At 41.5% G+C, this 15,958-nt stretch overlaps 1 protein-coding gene across 4 annotated transcripts in view; it reads right to left on the reverse strand.

Annotated features, from left to right (window-relative positions):
• Positions 1–15,958, reverse strand: part of GLIS1 (GLIS family zinc finger 1) — a 199,540-nt gene that overhangs the window by 173,599 nt on the left and 9,983 nt on the right. For 3 of the 4 annotated variants that reach the window (XM_026105880.2, XM_026105873.2, XM_026105888.2), the window contains exon 2: positions 2,724–2,825. The exons of the other annotated variant lie outside the window; for it this stretch is intronic. In XM_026105880.2, coding sequence (XP_025961665.2) covers positions 2,724–2,825 — 102 coding nt within the window. The remainder of the gene's footprint in view (positions 1–2,723; positions 2,826–15,958) is intronic. 4 annotated transcript variants of the gene reach the window in all.

Genomic DNA, 15,958 nt, shown 5'->3' on the forward strand with positions numbered 1-15,958 from the left:
TGACAAATTAACCATAAGAAAATAAGTGTTAATTCCTCAACACTGTAAAAAGACCATCCTAATTCAAAATGGGATGGGGAAAAAAAAGCTCAAGGTCTTGATTCTGTTTCTTTTTTTAACCTGGCACACTACCCTTTCTAGAGTATGTGAAAACCACTCAGTTATGAAAGTATAAACAGCACTAACAAAAAAAAAAAGTTCTTTCAGAGGAACTGCATTAGGATACAGGCCCTAGGGCAGCAACTTAATGAAAATATGAAGATTTTCAGTGTTGGCAGATTTTTAAAGTATGTGCCTGAAACGTGTGTACGTTTCCCAGCTTAGCTTTGCTTCAGAGAGCTCTTCTGTCTGGTAGGACTCCCTAGCACTTTACAATCACACAGGTGCCCTCATACCCACACACATCAGCATCATCTTCAGTGATGGATGCATGTCCTAGAAATACTCATTATTGTAGCTCCAAGCCTTGCATTTTATGAGCTTTGAGTAATTCTTAGCATTCAAAAACCTCATTCCAAAGGAGAATAACAAAGTCTTAAAAAAAAAAAGAAAAAAAAAAGCCAAATGACAAAAAATAAAAATAAGGAAAGATGTGTAGTGGTTGGCATGAACAGAACTGGGCACCAGAAGTTTCTTTATCCCTGCACATAGCTTTGGTAGCATTCAAAGGCTGTTGCATTCAATAGCTTCATCAGTTTCACATTAAGTGAAATCCTAATTCTGATCACCCTTCTAGAAAGTGGAGCTCTGAGGATTTATGGGTTACAATATTTACTTATACACTGTGCTCTTGGACCACACATTCTCCCCTCAGTCGCTGAGCACTCTATAAAAGCAGATAAGGATCGCTATCCTCATTCTGCAAGGCACAAAGAAGCTGCTTGACTCGTTCAAGATTATAACAATTAGCCAGCGCAGAGTCAGAATCTGGAAGTCAGATCTGACACACAGCTACATCACTAGACTTTAACATTGTAACCAGAGACAGATGTCATTCAGTTCGGTTATATACAGCACATTTATATAGGATTCTACTGGAATTAGGAGGCAAAATACATCACCTTTGTTGGCAAAATGAAAATGCTAAATTAAAGACTGCATCTTGCAAACACTGCCTGTGAGACATTCCCAGTGATGTCCTTGATCCTCAGCTGAGACAGGCAGTGGTGCTGTCAACTGGCTGCAGTTCCTACATGTGCAGTCAAGCAGCAACATTTGTGCAAACAATTTAGCCCTTTTCCAACATAAGAATCTTGATCAGATATATCTAAAACACTTCACAGCCAGGTCTAAGTCCAGCCTCACTAACAACACACTTCTACAAGTAGACCTTTGAGGTCAACAAGACTACTCAAGCACATAAGGACAATGTACTTGAGTATGGGATTTATGTCTCCAGAGATAAAAATCACTGCTTCCCAGAATAATTTCTAGAAATAAGAGTAGCACTGGAAATATTTTTAAGTACTTAAAATGTAAGGACTTCTCATATCCACAGAATTATGTCACCATTTATACAGTATCAGGTTCATCAACTCCTTTCCATTTAAAAATAAAAACAGGACAACATTCACTTTTTGTCTTCCTTCTCCCTCCCCTTCTCAGTTACAACAGTTGCCAATGAATGCAGAGAGGAGATGAAGAATGTAATGAAGCTGCTTCTTAAAATGGAATTATTTGCTGCTGCTTTCCAAAACTTCTGCTGTTGCTGTAATGTACACTTCAAAGGTCTTTCGCTTCACAAAAAGAGGTTACTGTAGTTTATTTCATGTACATTTAGTACATATTAATATAGACATAGATACATAGTACAGCACACATTGATCCGATCGAAGAAAACATTTGTCAGAAAGGAAAATGTCTTAAAATTTTAGAGCTAAACAGAGGTTGTTTCTGTTTAATGGTTTTTGGTCTGTATTCCTTCTCAAGAAACTGTATTTTTCTGTCATTCTTTTTAGTTGGAGTTCATACTGGTGTCCCTCTCACCACCAGCACTATATCTGAAAGATGCTCTATGAAACCTCGAGTTATAACCTCAAGGCTTAATCAGCCCTAGCCTGACTAGTTTAATGAAGAACAATCATATAGGTGGGAAGATGATTTATCTTGGGACTGTAAGGCAGATAATTTTGTCTAAATTTTTCCAGATGGTTTCAAAATCTGAAAATTAGCCAAACTCTTTACCAACCTACTGAAAGACTCCTGTCTGATTCATAAAAAGAGCGTGTTTTATATACTCCTGACACTCTTTTCATTCTTGGCCATCAGCACAGGTACATAATTAATCAGCATGAGCTGATACATGTTTGTCTTTCTGTTTAAGATGGAAGTGGAGATGAAACATAAGCTTCTTAGAACCTTTGGGTTTGATGTGCTTCCCTTCTTCTCTTTAATCCAGGAAGCTCTAAGGGTAGGAAACAAGGTATTACTGCCTCCCAGCAGCACAGCAAGCAGCTCACAGCACTGTGCTTTGAACCTGCTGGATAATACGGCTATTTGGCACCACCTAGAAAGCACTACAACAGACAGCAGTGTATGTTAGACAGAGACTTTACCTCAGTGACATCTGGTGCTCAGTTATCCTGTAGTGACAACACTCCTTGCGACTCCCTGCCTCTGCATACCAGCTGGGTTTCCTTGGCATTTGTCCTCCCTCTTTATGAGGGCCCAATACCACTGTCATACTCACTCCCCAAGCACAGTATCTCCTAAAGGCCTCCTACCTGCCCATCTAGCTTCCTTCAGCAATGCCCCAGCACCATCAGTCTGTATCCTCCACAGCAAGGAGATGCAGAAACCCAGACCAGCAGCAAGCAAAAAGAAATCTGCAAAGAAAAAAGCAGCAGGTTGAAGAGGAACAACTGCTCTGGAATGGGCATGCTGGCAAAGTGTGGCAGAACAGAGTAAAGGAAGTACAGAAGCAGCACAAGCCAGCAAGAACCTTTTCAGCAGGAAGACACCTTGAGAGGAAAGTAAAGGCTGCATATATTCTTCCCTGACAGCCTGGTATTGACACTTTGACTCCAAGGACAGTTCACCTGTGAGATGGGATACCATTAACAGCATGACTAGTTTTCCAAGTGAAGCAATACCTGTTGGGGCTGACGAACCTAAGGTTTCTCTCAACTTAAACAGTTGAGACTGTTCTCTTTCTTAAACAGAAAAATCTAAGTCAAGTGGGCAAAGGGGATTTCTGAATCCAGTTCCTGTCCTATCACTTGCACCACAACATAAAACAACAAATGCATTTTGTTGACAGAACAAGTCAAGCTTAGCAAAGGAAATTTAGTTTGAACATCAAGGAGAGGGGAGACTATAGCTGTGAAGACACCTAAGTGCTAGAGTAGAAGGCACATGGAATCTCTACCCTTTGTGGCATGTAAGAACAGGCTTGGCAAAGAAATAATCTGAGGACAGTTGATTCTGGCTGGGGAAAAGAGGATGTCTATTACCTCTTGAGCGCCAGCCAACATCATCAGCCATTTTTACTGGTGAGGAAATGTGCTATTTTTCCAGGAGAATTTCACACCCCCAACTATGAGGACAGAGTTGTGATGCCCTTAGGGGGACCATTATTAAGATAAACCCCATGTGTCTTCTACCTGTTTTTCATATTCAGCATCCAGTTTCCTAATTGAAAATAGCACCTTTCTAAATTGATACCTTTTTCTTGCATAGGTATTATGCTTCTTCTCCTGATCTGTATCATTCAAAAAAAAACCAAAAAACAAAAAACAAAAAAACTCATTCCTTTCTGCCTCCACCCCCCTCTTTTTTTTTTTATTTCTCTGATCTATTATTCAACCCATCTTTGAAGCCTTTTTAAATTCTGCTAAATCCTTTAGGAGATGGGAAATGAACACTAATCCCAAGTACAGGCATAATATTAATATAAGAGCATTATATTCTTTCCAGTGTTATTTTCTGTTCTCTTCTTTATACTCTCTAACATCTGTTGTTTTGGTTTGTGCCGCACACTGGCCATACAGCTGGGGGAGGAGGGCTGAACTCTCTATGGGGAAAACATCTGCATTATGAAGGTTCATTCTGATATCTCAGGTAGGTAGGGTTTTTTTAGTGAGTGAACTGGAAAACAATATCAAAATATTCCCAACTCCAATGTAATCCTTGAACATTGCAAAACTACTTGGTTCCCCAAGGAAGTCACACTGAGTCCAATTCAAGGCTCCTGATATCAGTGAGAGACTGCATATTCAATTTAACTTCAACAGGTCTTGATTGATTGGGTTGATTTAGACTTGTAGAGCTGTTGTGATACCCAGAGCAGAACATGCTGCCTGCACCATACTTCAAAATTCTCATATTTCAAAACTGAGTGATAAATTTCAGTATTTTTCTCCATTTCAGTGGGAAGAGACTTAGGCCTTTTTCTTCACATGATCACAGTGAATTCCAGCAGCCAGGTCTTCATCTGCTAGGACAAGCTCTCTTGGGGACATTTTAGCAAACCCAAATCCGCAGGACAATCTGCTGGCACAGTAACTCGACACAAAGGAGGATTTCCACTGGATTTGGTGGAAAGCTATTGTGTACTTCAGCTAACAGATTTTCAGATACAACTTGCTCTGATGACATTTGGTGCAAGGTCTTGCTTTAACTCAATTAAATTATATCATACAACACTTTATAGAAATCACCCTTTTTCACAGTAAATTACATCTGTTATGGAGCTTTGTCATTTTGCACTTATTTTTAGCTATCTATCCTAAGTGGTTCAAATGATAGTGGCTCACAAGTGTGCCTGCAATTTACATTCCTTCTGGATATAGAAGATACTTGAGCACTTTATCCATTTAAATATTTGAAGCCTACAATTTTAACATATTTTTACCATATCTCATCCAGAACGGATATTGCTTTACAGGAAAGAAAACAGCTCTTAATTTAGGACAAGTCTTTTGCTTATGATAAAGAGGTTACAGGAAGAAACAATATTATGCATCAGTAGGAGATTTTACTTGGTTGTCTTAGAAAACTATAATTAACATTTTCTTATATTTGCAGTGAATGCTGCTACTAAGAGTCTAAGCTGGTAAGAGATAAAAATGCAGTAAAAAGCAGGCTGTGAACTAAAGGCCATCTCCTCAAGCATTAATTCTCCAGCTCTAGTGAGGATGCAGATTTGAGAAGGACCCAGTTTTCCACAAATTCAGCCACAAGGCTAACAGTCAGGAGTGAAAATGCTGCACCAAGCCAGAATGTGTCCTCAGATACATCAGTATAGCTGAAAACAGTGGAACCATTCCAGATTTGCACCTGCATACCTAAAAGCAAAGTGCAGGTAGCTGCTTTCCCTTTATACTTAATATCCAATAAGACAAGAAAACAAATCCAAGCTGTTCCCACTTCTTACGTTTACCAAAATCCTCTGATGGCCCTCCACAGGAAATACTTAGAGGCATACTCTAATCCTGACATGTGAAATACTACGCAGGGTGATTCCTTAGTAATATTACTGAGGTCTCTGTGCAAAGTCCCAAATATCAAGGTAGGAAGAGGCAGCTGCATCTGAGTCATGCACATTCACCCAGTCTGCACCCACATAAGCAGAATTCAGCGCATGTTTACAGAGCAGTTACTAGCAGCGTCACCGCCTGCTTGCACAGCTCTGCTGACTGGGAATCCTGAACTACACAGAGTGCATGTAAAGCTGAAAGAAAAAGCGCTAGGCCATAAAGAGTCACAAGTTCTTAAGCAGAACTGAGTAAATTTGCTTGAAAGACCAGAAATACGAGGTGGCCAGTGGCTCACAAAGGGAGAAAAACAAAACTCAAACTTTCCAAAGAGCAAAAGTTTATTAACCTTTTTCTATATAGCTTCTAAAGTTTTAGAACCACATATCTCACCTATAAATATTCAGTCTAAGAGCAATGTGTCTCATTCCGTGTAAAATCCCCAATCAATGTTGCCTCCTTTTCTATTAATCCACCCTTTAAAATACGTTCTTTTATCAGGTTTAATGTCTAACATGATTTAATCAGGAACACATGCCTCATAAATATCATCTGTCATGTCCCATTAGTTTCATGTGGAAAAGTACAAGTCAATAAACAAAGGTTGTACCATAAATCTGCCCTGAACACATTATACCTCAAATAAGAAAATAAAAACATGTGTGTCCTTTGACCCGGATATTCTTAAAATGGAACTTCAGGTATTGTCTTATGCCTTTAAAAATGCCTAAAACATTCACAATTAATTGCGTACCTAAGCAGTTTCAATTTACATAATGTTGATATGGAGACGGTGATTAAATAAGTACTATGCCTTTAAGGCACCTGTTAAATAACATCACTGCCTCTGGGTTAAAACTGATATCCCGAACCACACAATGAAAACCAGGTCCCTTCACCATGCAACTCTGCTGTAAAAATCCCTCATAACTCAGAGGAGCCGTTAGGTTCAGTTATTAAAAGAGAGAGAGATTAAAAAAAAAGGCACCTTGTTTTGCGTGCTGCACAGAGGCATGTGAATGCCACAGAGGTGAATGCCATCAAATCCAAACAGCACACACAGGATCCATGCAGGCTCCTCTCAGCCCCTATGTTCTGGGTTGGTGGGCACCAGTTTGGCATAGGAAGCTGAACGACTATTTGGACTACCCTTGCCCCCTTCTCTGATTACTCAGGTAAACAAGTAATATGAGGTGCTTCGTAGTGCAGCTTCCCCAGCACATTATGTATTAAAACAAAGATCAAATTTGATGTTCTAAAAAAGTTTCTCTCCCCAGTGTGTCTTTCTTGGGTCATCTGGGAATTTTTAAGGAAATTCCCTGCCTTTCCAGAGTCACCAGTGCTTTCAACTCCTCCTGCTCTCTATTGCACATGGCAGTTTGTGGCTTTTGGTATTTTCCACTAACAATCTCAGTTCATTACAGGCTGTTGGGGAGTGCTTTGTGGCTTGTGGTGTGTGGGTGGTGTGCAATGGGTGCTCCCTGGACTGTCGACTGCACGGATGCTTGCGATAGCAGCAAACTGGATTCGATGTTCCATACTGCCCCCCCACCCCTCCAATCTCCTACTTGTACCAACTCAGTGGGTGTCCCTGGCCAGCCTTCTGCTTGGCAGGAGCAGGGAAGCGAAGGGCCAGACTTCGCACTGGGGCTCCTGCGCACCTTTACTGTGCGGCATGCTGCCCACTGTGTCCTGGAGCTGGCCCACTTGTGAGACAGCTCCCTTGATTTAGTTCTGACTGAAGTAACGTTTTTTAAGCACTCTGTGGTCCCTCTGACTTCTGTAGGAAGTGGGAAATGGTGAACAGCTCTGATGGCTGTCTAAGAACAAAGGGAAATCAGGCTGATAGTGGCTCTAGAGTTCTTAAGAAAGGAGGACATAAGTGTTTTCCTCTCATGTGCTATGAACTCTGAGGAACAAGAAGTTCCCAACTCAAAAAAAAAAAAAAAAAAAAAGAACAACTGCTTCTTCCCTGACAGGTCACTCTCATCACTACCACCCCCACCACACACACACACACACACACACACACACACACACACTTTCTTCCTGCAGGTCCCACTTTACCTCTTTCTGCAGACAGGTCTGTACTCACATACAAAGTATGCAGCCCCCATTGGTTTTTAGTTTCTCCTGTTCCTCCTGCCTTTTCCCAGTGTGCCCTCCTTTCCATGCCCCACCCCATCTCCATCTTCTCCCACCTCTTCAGCCACCAACTCTCATCTGCCTAGGGTATTCAGAAAGACAGATGCTCCGGGTGTCCTGATCTGCTCATCACTCATCTCTCAGAAGAAAGAGGTCCAGCACACGGCCTCTCCCTGCCCAACTCTGCAGTTAGCACAGTTACTGCTACAAGGAACAGCTCAAATTAACACTGAACAACTTTATGCAAGTCTCCATACAGAGCATTTTAGATTTCACTCCTTTCTCAAATGCTCACTTTTGCAAGACACCTTTGTTCTACAGTCCAAGTAACTCACTGGTTCCTCTGCCTTTGGATTTGGAATCATAGGATAATACTATCCTTTGGGAACTGGTAAGCTACAGCACTCCTGGTATAGTTACCAGACTCCTACATTCACTTACCCAGGTCTCTATCAACTGTATCTTGTTAAATACTCTACCGGAGTACATGACCTTGCTGTAGGAATATTCAGTGCCCTGGAACTTCTGCCAGCACTAAAGCCACCCAAAGGATGCCAGCATGCTTTATGACACCTCCCTGTCCTTACCTGCACAGGAGAGTAAGCAGACATCTTGGCTTCTGCTGTCCTGACAGCAGCACTGACTGTGTCTGGGACATGTACCTTCTTATGGAGTTCTTCCAGGTCACACCTTCATGGTACCAGTCTGGTCAGGCAAGTGCAGGTCAGCCAAAGCTGTGACTGGGGGTTGTGGGGGTGGGAGGAAGAGTCCATGGGATGAAAACACAGGAGGAGGAAGATCACAGCAAATATAAGCAAAGGAGTAGAACTCAAGTGAACAAGTCTCACATTCGGCCAGTGGTGCTGATATGGCTGGTGTCTCATGCCGAGCCATAAAAGCATTCCAGCACCACAAAATTTGAGCAATATTCCTGAGAATCACTACTGAATTTACCTGAAAATAATCACAATAGACTTACAGTACCACTGCTGTGAGTTTCTCCAAGGAAAAGGCTGAGAAGGGGGATTCCTATTAGAGCTGGAACGGCCTCGTTCTCACATCAGTCAGCAGGCAGTATAGCCAGAGCTATGAGCCCACATTAAAACTGGATACTGCACAGTACCGCAAGACTAAGACAGCACCTGGCAGGGTGATCGTCAACACAGCATTCTGTAGGGTGACCATCACAGCATTTTGATGCTGCCCTGCACAAGTCTGAGCTTAGAGAACCAACCTAAATGGCTGGGCAGTGACTCAGAGCTCTAGGGCATCTCACAGGACACAGTGGGAGCACACAAAATATATTATTTTATATGTTAAGTGAGAGGACACTTCATACATTCAGTGCCAGACAAAGAATCGGCATACGGTCCACAGTTCCAGAGTGCTTACTCCCAGACTACACCTTACCTGGCTGAACACCAGGACCCTTTGCTGGCAGAGGAATAAATCACTTCCAAAAACTTGCACTAATTACAGTTGCTCTCAGGTCCCTTGTAAACATCATGCTCCACTTTCCAGCTCCTGCGCTGCCTTTTCTTTCAAAAATAAAATTTTAAAAAGAAAGCTAGTTTTCTGGGTCAGCAAACTCCACTCATCAGAACTGTATGATAGAAAAGTCATAATATTCCTAATTTCCTGAGATCCTTTATCTTGCATGTCTCAGACTGACTCGAATGGCATCACCTGGCAAGAAGCCAAAGGAGCTCTACTACTAAACCAGCATGATAAGATCAGCATTGCGGGTGGGAAATGCAACAGAAATCTCCCACTTTTCCCTGGACTTTCAGCCAAACAAACAAACATATCGCTTTTATTCCCCCTCAACAAAGTCCCAGTATCCGAATCTCGGCCCCATCCTCCCCCTAAATTAATAAAAGAACGGTGTATTTTTTCTGAGTAGATGTCCCACCCCACAGCTTGTCTAGGAAGCCTCAACTCCTTGGTGGAGTAGTAGATTATCATATGGTATAATTTTCTAGGCAGCCATCTGCATCATGTGCTGGAACTCACTATGGGAAGAAGTCAAAATTAATGCTATTTCACCACTTGCAGAAGATGCCATAAAAGGAGACCCATAGAGAGCATGAACTATGTAACATTCAATGCCAGAGACTAAGCGCCAGATCCACAGAGGTATTTAGGCACTGAATTTCCACTGACGTCAATGGGAGTTAGGTGCCTATATACCCCTCTGGATCAGACCTTTGGTAGAGCAAACTTCAAGGCTTCATTTTTTAGCGGTTCTGCAGTTCCCGCAAACTCTTTAGCACCTCTGAGGAACAAGTCCTTCAAAGGAACACCTAGGAAAATCATCACAATCGTCTTGCCTGAAAACAATGACCCAGTTCTCAAAGCAGATGGACTGGGCCACATGAGTGTATGAAAAAAAACTTTTTATGGCACTGTTGAGGTGTTACTGCTTCACTTCCTAGGAGTCCTTAAGCTACTTGAGTCTCTAAGGCAGAATCCTGTCTCTACCACAAGGCTTACTGGCTGAAAATATGGTGGGAAGCATCTGAGAGCTGTTCTGTTGTGGAAGAGCACCTCATAGGCATTAGCTCCTCACTAAAACTCACCGATTGTTTTCAATTAATGTAGGCATCACTGAATTTTATTGGCTTTTAAAAAAAAAGAAAAAAAAAAAACAAGAAATCTGACCACAATGATTCAAGCAGAAAAACCTGGTAAGATTCTGTAACTGATAAAGAAGCTATAACCAAACTGAACACCCTCTTATTGGGCACCAAAGCACAATCACTTGCCCCATCCAGAAATATAAATCAAAGATACCACCCAGAGGAAGGGGGAAGAAAAAAAGTCCTTGTGATGACAGTTCGGATTGAAATTAATTTGCCCACTTGCAGAAATTCTGAAAGTGTTTGCTCTTGATTTCTCATCCCCACCACATGGCAGCTGCCTTCTTCCAAAGCACACACTCGCACTGTTGCAGGTTGTTGGAGCGAGAGAGCCAACACTGGAGAGACACGTCCCGCAGAGGAACAGCAAGCGACAGGCACAGCGGCCACACCACAGGGTGCATGCAGCCCTAAGTACACATACAGAAACAGACTTGTGTCTGGCCCGGGGACTGACAGAGTGGGAAGGTGTCACAAATATAAATCTCAGACCGGAGAGCCAAAGAGCTCAACGGAATTTTGGTCACGTGTATCTGTCAGTTTCCCTTGGCTGCCTCGATCAACTGTGGCCCAAAGTTGTAAAACCTGCCCACAGCTGCACTGCGCACCCCCAACCTGATATTTCACACTGTGACTTTATGCAGGCTTGTTTGGGTCTAACAAGGTCCTTATTTTTCTACAATGCAGGAAATAAGGAAACCAGCCATCAATTATTAGAAGCGCAGCAGATCTGAGCCGCATGGCTGTAAAACAGATTTTTCTTTAATGAAACTGAACTGGCATTTGCCAGAAATAACAAGTGCCCAAGACCAAAATGTAAATCAAAACTAAAGGGGAGTTTTCAAAACTTTGAATCATTGGTAGCAACAGACAAGCTCAGAAGGAGGTTGGTATGATTTTGGAATGTCTTAAAAATGTGTGACTAATATGACTTCTAAAGACATTATTTGTGAGTTAGTATTTCAGTCTCCCCACAGAAAGAAAACATCGTGACCAGAGAGGGCCACAATGTTTGCTGTAATAACTGTGTTAGTATGTCACCACTGCTATGCTAGGAAGGAGGCTAAGAGCCTTTGTTTTCATTTCAGAAAGCAAAGAAAGGGAAGACATTAATGCTGAAAATCATCAACACTTGGTAAGAGAGAGGAGAACACAGCTGTTGGTCTCTGCCCAGGCTCTGGTAGACAGTAGGTTCCATCATAACATTTCTGAATAGACGCTAGTCTAGTCAAGGAGGAGCAGTGGTGTTCGCTGGAGAGACATAACAAGAGGAAAAAAAGGGTAGGTTTGGAGAAAACATCAATTGCTAGTAATTGCCTCACCATAATTTCTGTCAAAACTGTGCGATTCTGAGGCTGTAATGCTCATCCTTCCCCAGCCTGTCCCCTACTCTTTCCCATGAAACCTAGGATTAGGCCCTGAATTTGGCCTCAGTATGGATACTGAGGGATTGCAATGGAGAGGGCACATGAAGGAAGAGCAGTCTGGCAGCAGCAGGTGACTGGAGACCACATCTTTTACAGATTGCACATGGAAGCCATCAGGATGATCCAGCTTGTTTGCTTGGAGATTCTGTCATGGAATAATTGTCCATGGTTGAAGTAGATCTTTTTTTTTAAAGAAAAACATCCAATTTAGACTCAGCAACTTCCAAGTACCAGAAGATTTACAACATCCTTTGTTAAGTTGTGCTAGGGTTAATTGTCCTTGCAGTCAAAGCCACGGGTCTTCCTTCTTGTTTGATCTTTGCTGACTTCAGTTCTGAGCTACTAGAACTTCTGCATTTAGCTGCAATCAGAAGAGCCCTCAAGTACCAGGTATTTTTTTGTTCTAGTGCATCTTCTGAACAGATCAGATTGCCTCTTACCTCCCATAAATATTAGTATAATCGGTACCATGTCTGAGTTAGTATCTTCTAGTTCTTCTCTGAATCCTGTGATTTTTCAGAACCATTTAGAAAAGTCTGAACATTAAACCTATCTTCCAGCAACCAGAATGATGCTACAGACATCATCACTTCCCTGTTCTTGTTAATAGTGTTAGTAATCACATTACCCCTTACCCTTTAGAAATGTATTTTCTCTTACCAATCGAATATGAGATCCCAGTCCTTTTCAGTGTCATTGTTTTCAGGACATACAACCTCCCATTTGTGAAAACAGTTTATCTTCTCCACTCCATGGTATAGTCTTATATGTTTGACTGTATAAAAACATTCTTTGTCCAACTGCTGATCTTTGCTTAAGAAATCCATGTCACATGGTAGTTACTTCCTAACTGTTATTTATTATTCCACTAATCTGAAGCAACAAACTTTACTGGCAGTGATTTTCTATTTTCTGTCAGGATTTCAGTAGAAATATTAGATAACAGTGGGCAGAAAACCTTTCAGAGTTGTGTACAAAATACTATTACTGATAGATAACTGTTCGGTGTGTTTCTCAATTTCTAGAGATAAGCCAGTTTTCAATCCATTCAAAGGACACCATATTGTTTTCTATACCACTATTTTTCTTTCATCAGCATTACATATAATGATTAAAAATGTCTCACAGAAGCTTAAATCTAATCTACCAATACATTTACCTCTGCCGGCCTCACTGCCAGGCTTGTTATAAAACAAGAGCAAGCTTGAGGAGACTGACTCTTAAGAAACAGAACAGCTTCCTTCAGCTGCTTTGTTAAGGCGAAATTCTGCCACAATTCACCTCTGTTCAAAATAGTCTAAATTCCACCTGGACCACAGGGATGTTAGAAATGACCAACAACCAAAGGCTAGCAGTGCTAGAAGACTTCAGAATGGCCAGTTAATTTTTATATTTGGAAAACAGGATGCACCAAGAATGAATAATAAAAATTCAATCTGAGCCTAATTCAATATCAATAAGGCTATTTCCTTCTTCAGAACAATGGTTGGCATTTTCTATCCCCAACAGGCAATCGTGTGTTAGCAATGGCATGTCCCCAAAATGCCACAGAACATTTCACAACTGTTTTGCACATAAAAATCAATCATTTTCCATGCCCAGCTGTCCCACCACTGGCTCTCCCAACTGCTGCTCTTAGAGCCCTTCACTCAGTCTGGTTTTCATTGTATGCTTTCTCAGTGTTTTCTTGACAAACAAATGAGTGGCCAGAAACACTAAACATTAGACATGGGGGGATGTGAACTTTGTTCAGTAAGTCAGAGAGAATAGAAGGCTGCAGTATTAAAGAATTTATAGGACCTCTTGTAACTCTCTATAGTGCCTCAGCAGTTGAGTATGAGAATGAAAGACATTACTGAAAAGACAGTAGGGCCCCAAGCGTTACATCCCAAAGTAAAATTTCCATCTAGCCTGTCTTTAAAAACTCCAGTGACAAACACCGCACAGCCTGCTTGGGCAACATATGCCAAAAGCTAAGTATGCTAGTAGTAAAAGCTTTTCCTAATTTCCAGCCCACATAATCCCCATGGAGGAATAAACCAGTGTGGAAGAGATACAAGCAAGTGAATACTGGGTGCATTTCATAAAGTGCTTAGTATCAAAGGGGAAAATCTACAGCCACACTCAGGTTGAGAAAGGATGTTGTAAGATGTTTTCTTCCATACCGGCAGAACAAGACTGGCTGGTGCCTCTGAAGGACGTGTGAACATCATGCATATGATCTCCAGCTCAGAACTGGTGATGCTGCTGATGAACTGGTGGATTCCACACTTAAATGGTCTTTGTAATGTCCAGTTTGTATTTTAAAATCCAGGTTGCTCATCAACTAGCAAATGCTGCAGTCAGAAGCCTTGGCACTGGAGGCTGTATCCAACCTTTTACATTGTTTCCTTTAGTGGCAGTTAGCATCCTAATTCACTTTTATCTGAATGCCAGTTGGTTATAAGATGAGGTTATTTTTCACCAAGTTTCCTCTCAAGTCTCTGAAACTGTCTCCCTGTCATTTCAGAGCGCCTGCTGCCTGCTCAAACATCTATCCCATGCATAAAACATCTTTAATCACCTTTAATGTTTATTGTTCTTAATTTTCATGTCTCCCAGCAACTTTTCAGCAGCTGATAAAAACACCACTGTTGGCACTAACACTAGCTCTTGGCAAGGAAAGTTCCCCAAAGCAGGTTAATCCCATTTTGAGAAACTTAACTGGATCCCATTGAAGCAGCAAGCCTCTGCAAAATCCCAGCGTTTTAACCCAAACTTCCTAAATAAACTATACTTGTAACCTATTGCCATCATGTACCTTTAGGCTATATGAGAGTCCAAAAACACTGTTGATTAGTCACTCTAATGATTTGCTCTCATTTTCCAGGTTTTGGTTTTCAACTCCAGTTTCCCTTTATACTTGTTTTCTATGACTAATTAGCAAAATATAGGCACATGTAAAAACATCTGTGGGAGTGGCAAACTTCTAAGCAAAGAAAGTGAATTTTGACCAAGCAATCTGAGTATTCATGCCAGTAATCTTTGCTTAAGCGCTTTCTGACAGCATGCAGTAAGAGGAGATGTTATACGAATAAAGTCTCCAGTAAAAGCTAGCCAATATCACCCTGACAGATTTTGAATATTTACACATTCAGCAGTCCAAAAGCTTTTTATAGGAGTTGCCATATTTCCACATATTCAGCCCACAATTCAAATAAGTTACATCCCTTTATAATTATTTAAAAATAAGCCATCAGAAAACATGCACAAAGTCAAAGACAGAGGCCAGGAGGCTAAGAGGGTATAAAGAATAAATTATTGAGACTTCATGGGCAGGGAAAGAGCAAGTGGGCTCTAGGGGTAAACATCCCCTTAAATTTCCTGCACGCTCATTCAACTCAGAGAGCTGCTGAAACGCAGGGGGATCTTTGTTTTGAAAAGAGAACCATTCGCACACACAGTATGTAGCTTATCCCCATGAAAATACGACAAGTCAGCAAACTTTATCGAATTGCTCGAGAATTCAAAGAAAAAGAATATAAGCCAATTTGTGGTCAGCTGGCAAGAGGAAAAATAAGAAGCAAAACTGTTCTGATTAAAAACTTGTGACATCTTTTTCTTTTGCCAAGTGAACTGAGTCCACACTTAGAAGACAAACTTCTATGCATTAGTCTGCCTTTTTATCCACTCTTCGTTTTAAAATGGCGTTGCTTCAGATTTGCACCAGAGTTAGGAACAATGGAATCAGGCTAGCTCAGTTTTAGTTGAACATAAACCAGCTCTGATGGCTTCAAGGAATCTGAACATTACAGCAATCAGATATCCAGAAAGGGGAACTTGGCATTGCCTTTTCTTCTTAAAGCCCTGGGAGACAGTCTCCACTGCACACAAAATCTGCTCTGCGAGAGTGATGAGACTCTTAGGAACCTTGCAGGAGCTTTCTGCACCTCCAGCCCAACAGGTGTACGACCCACTGTGTGATGCCTGCCCCAGGAACAACAGCCATAAGAGCTTCTGGGAGGCAGCGGCACCCCTAAGGCTGCTTCCTCTAGCAGACCAGGGGAAAGATTTTCTTCCCAACAGAAAATCATCATTGGCCATTTCTAACATAGCCCCCTTAACAGAGCTCTTAATATAGCCTTCTTTCCCCCACCTAAACCTTTCAAGCACTGAAATAAATGGGAGAATCTGCTCCTCAGCAACTCTCTTGCAACTGGCAAGGTAAAGCAGACGCAAAGTAGTAAGAAGCACAACTGAAACATTCAGTTAGAAACCTTACTCTCCTCAAGAT

Source organism: Dromaius novaehollandiae, chromosome 8 (genome assembly GCF_036370855.1).
Source record: "Dromaius novaehollandiae isolate bDroNov1 chromosome 8, bDroNov1.hap1, whole genome shotgun sequence".
Taxonomy (NCBI): domain Eukaryota; kingdom Metazoa; phylum Chordata; class Aves; order Casuariiformes; family Dromaiidae; genus Dromaius; species Dromaius novaehollandiae.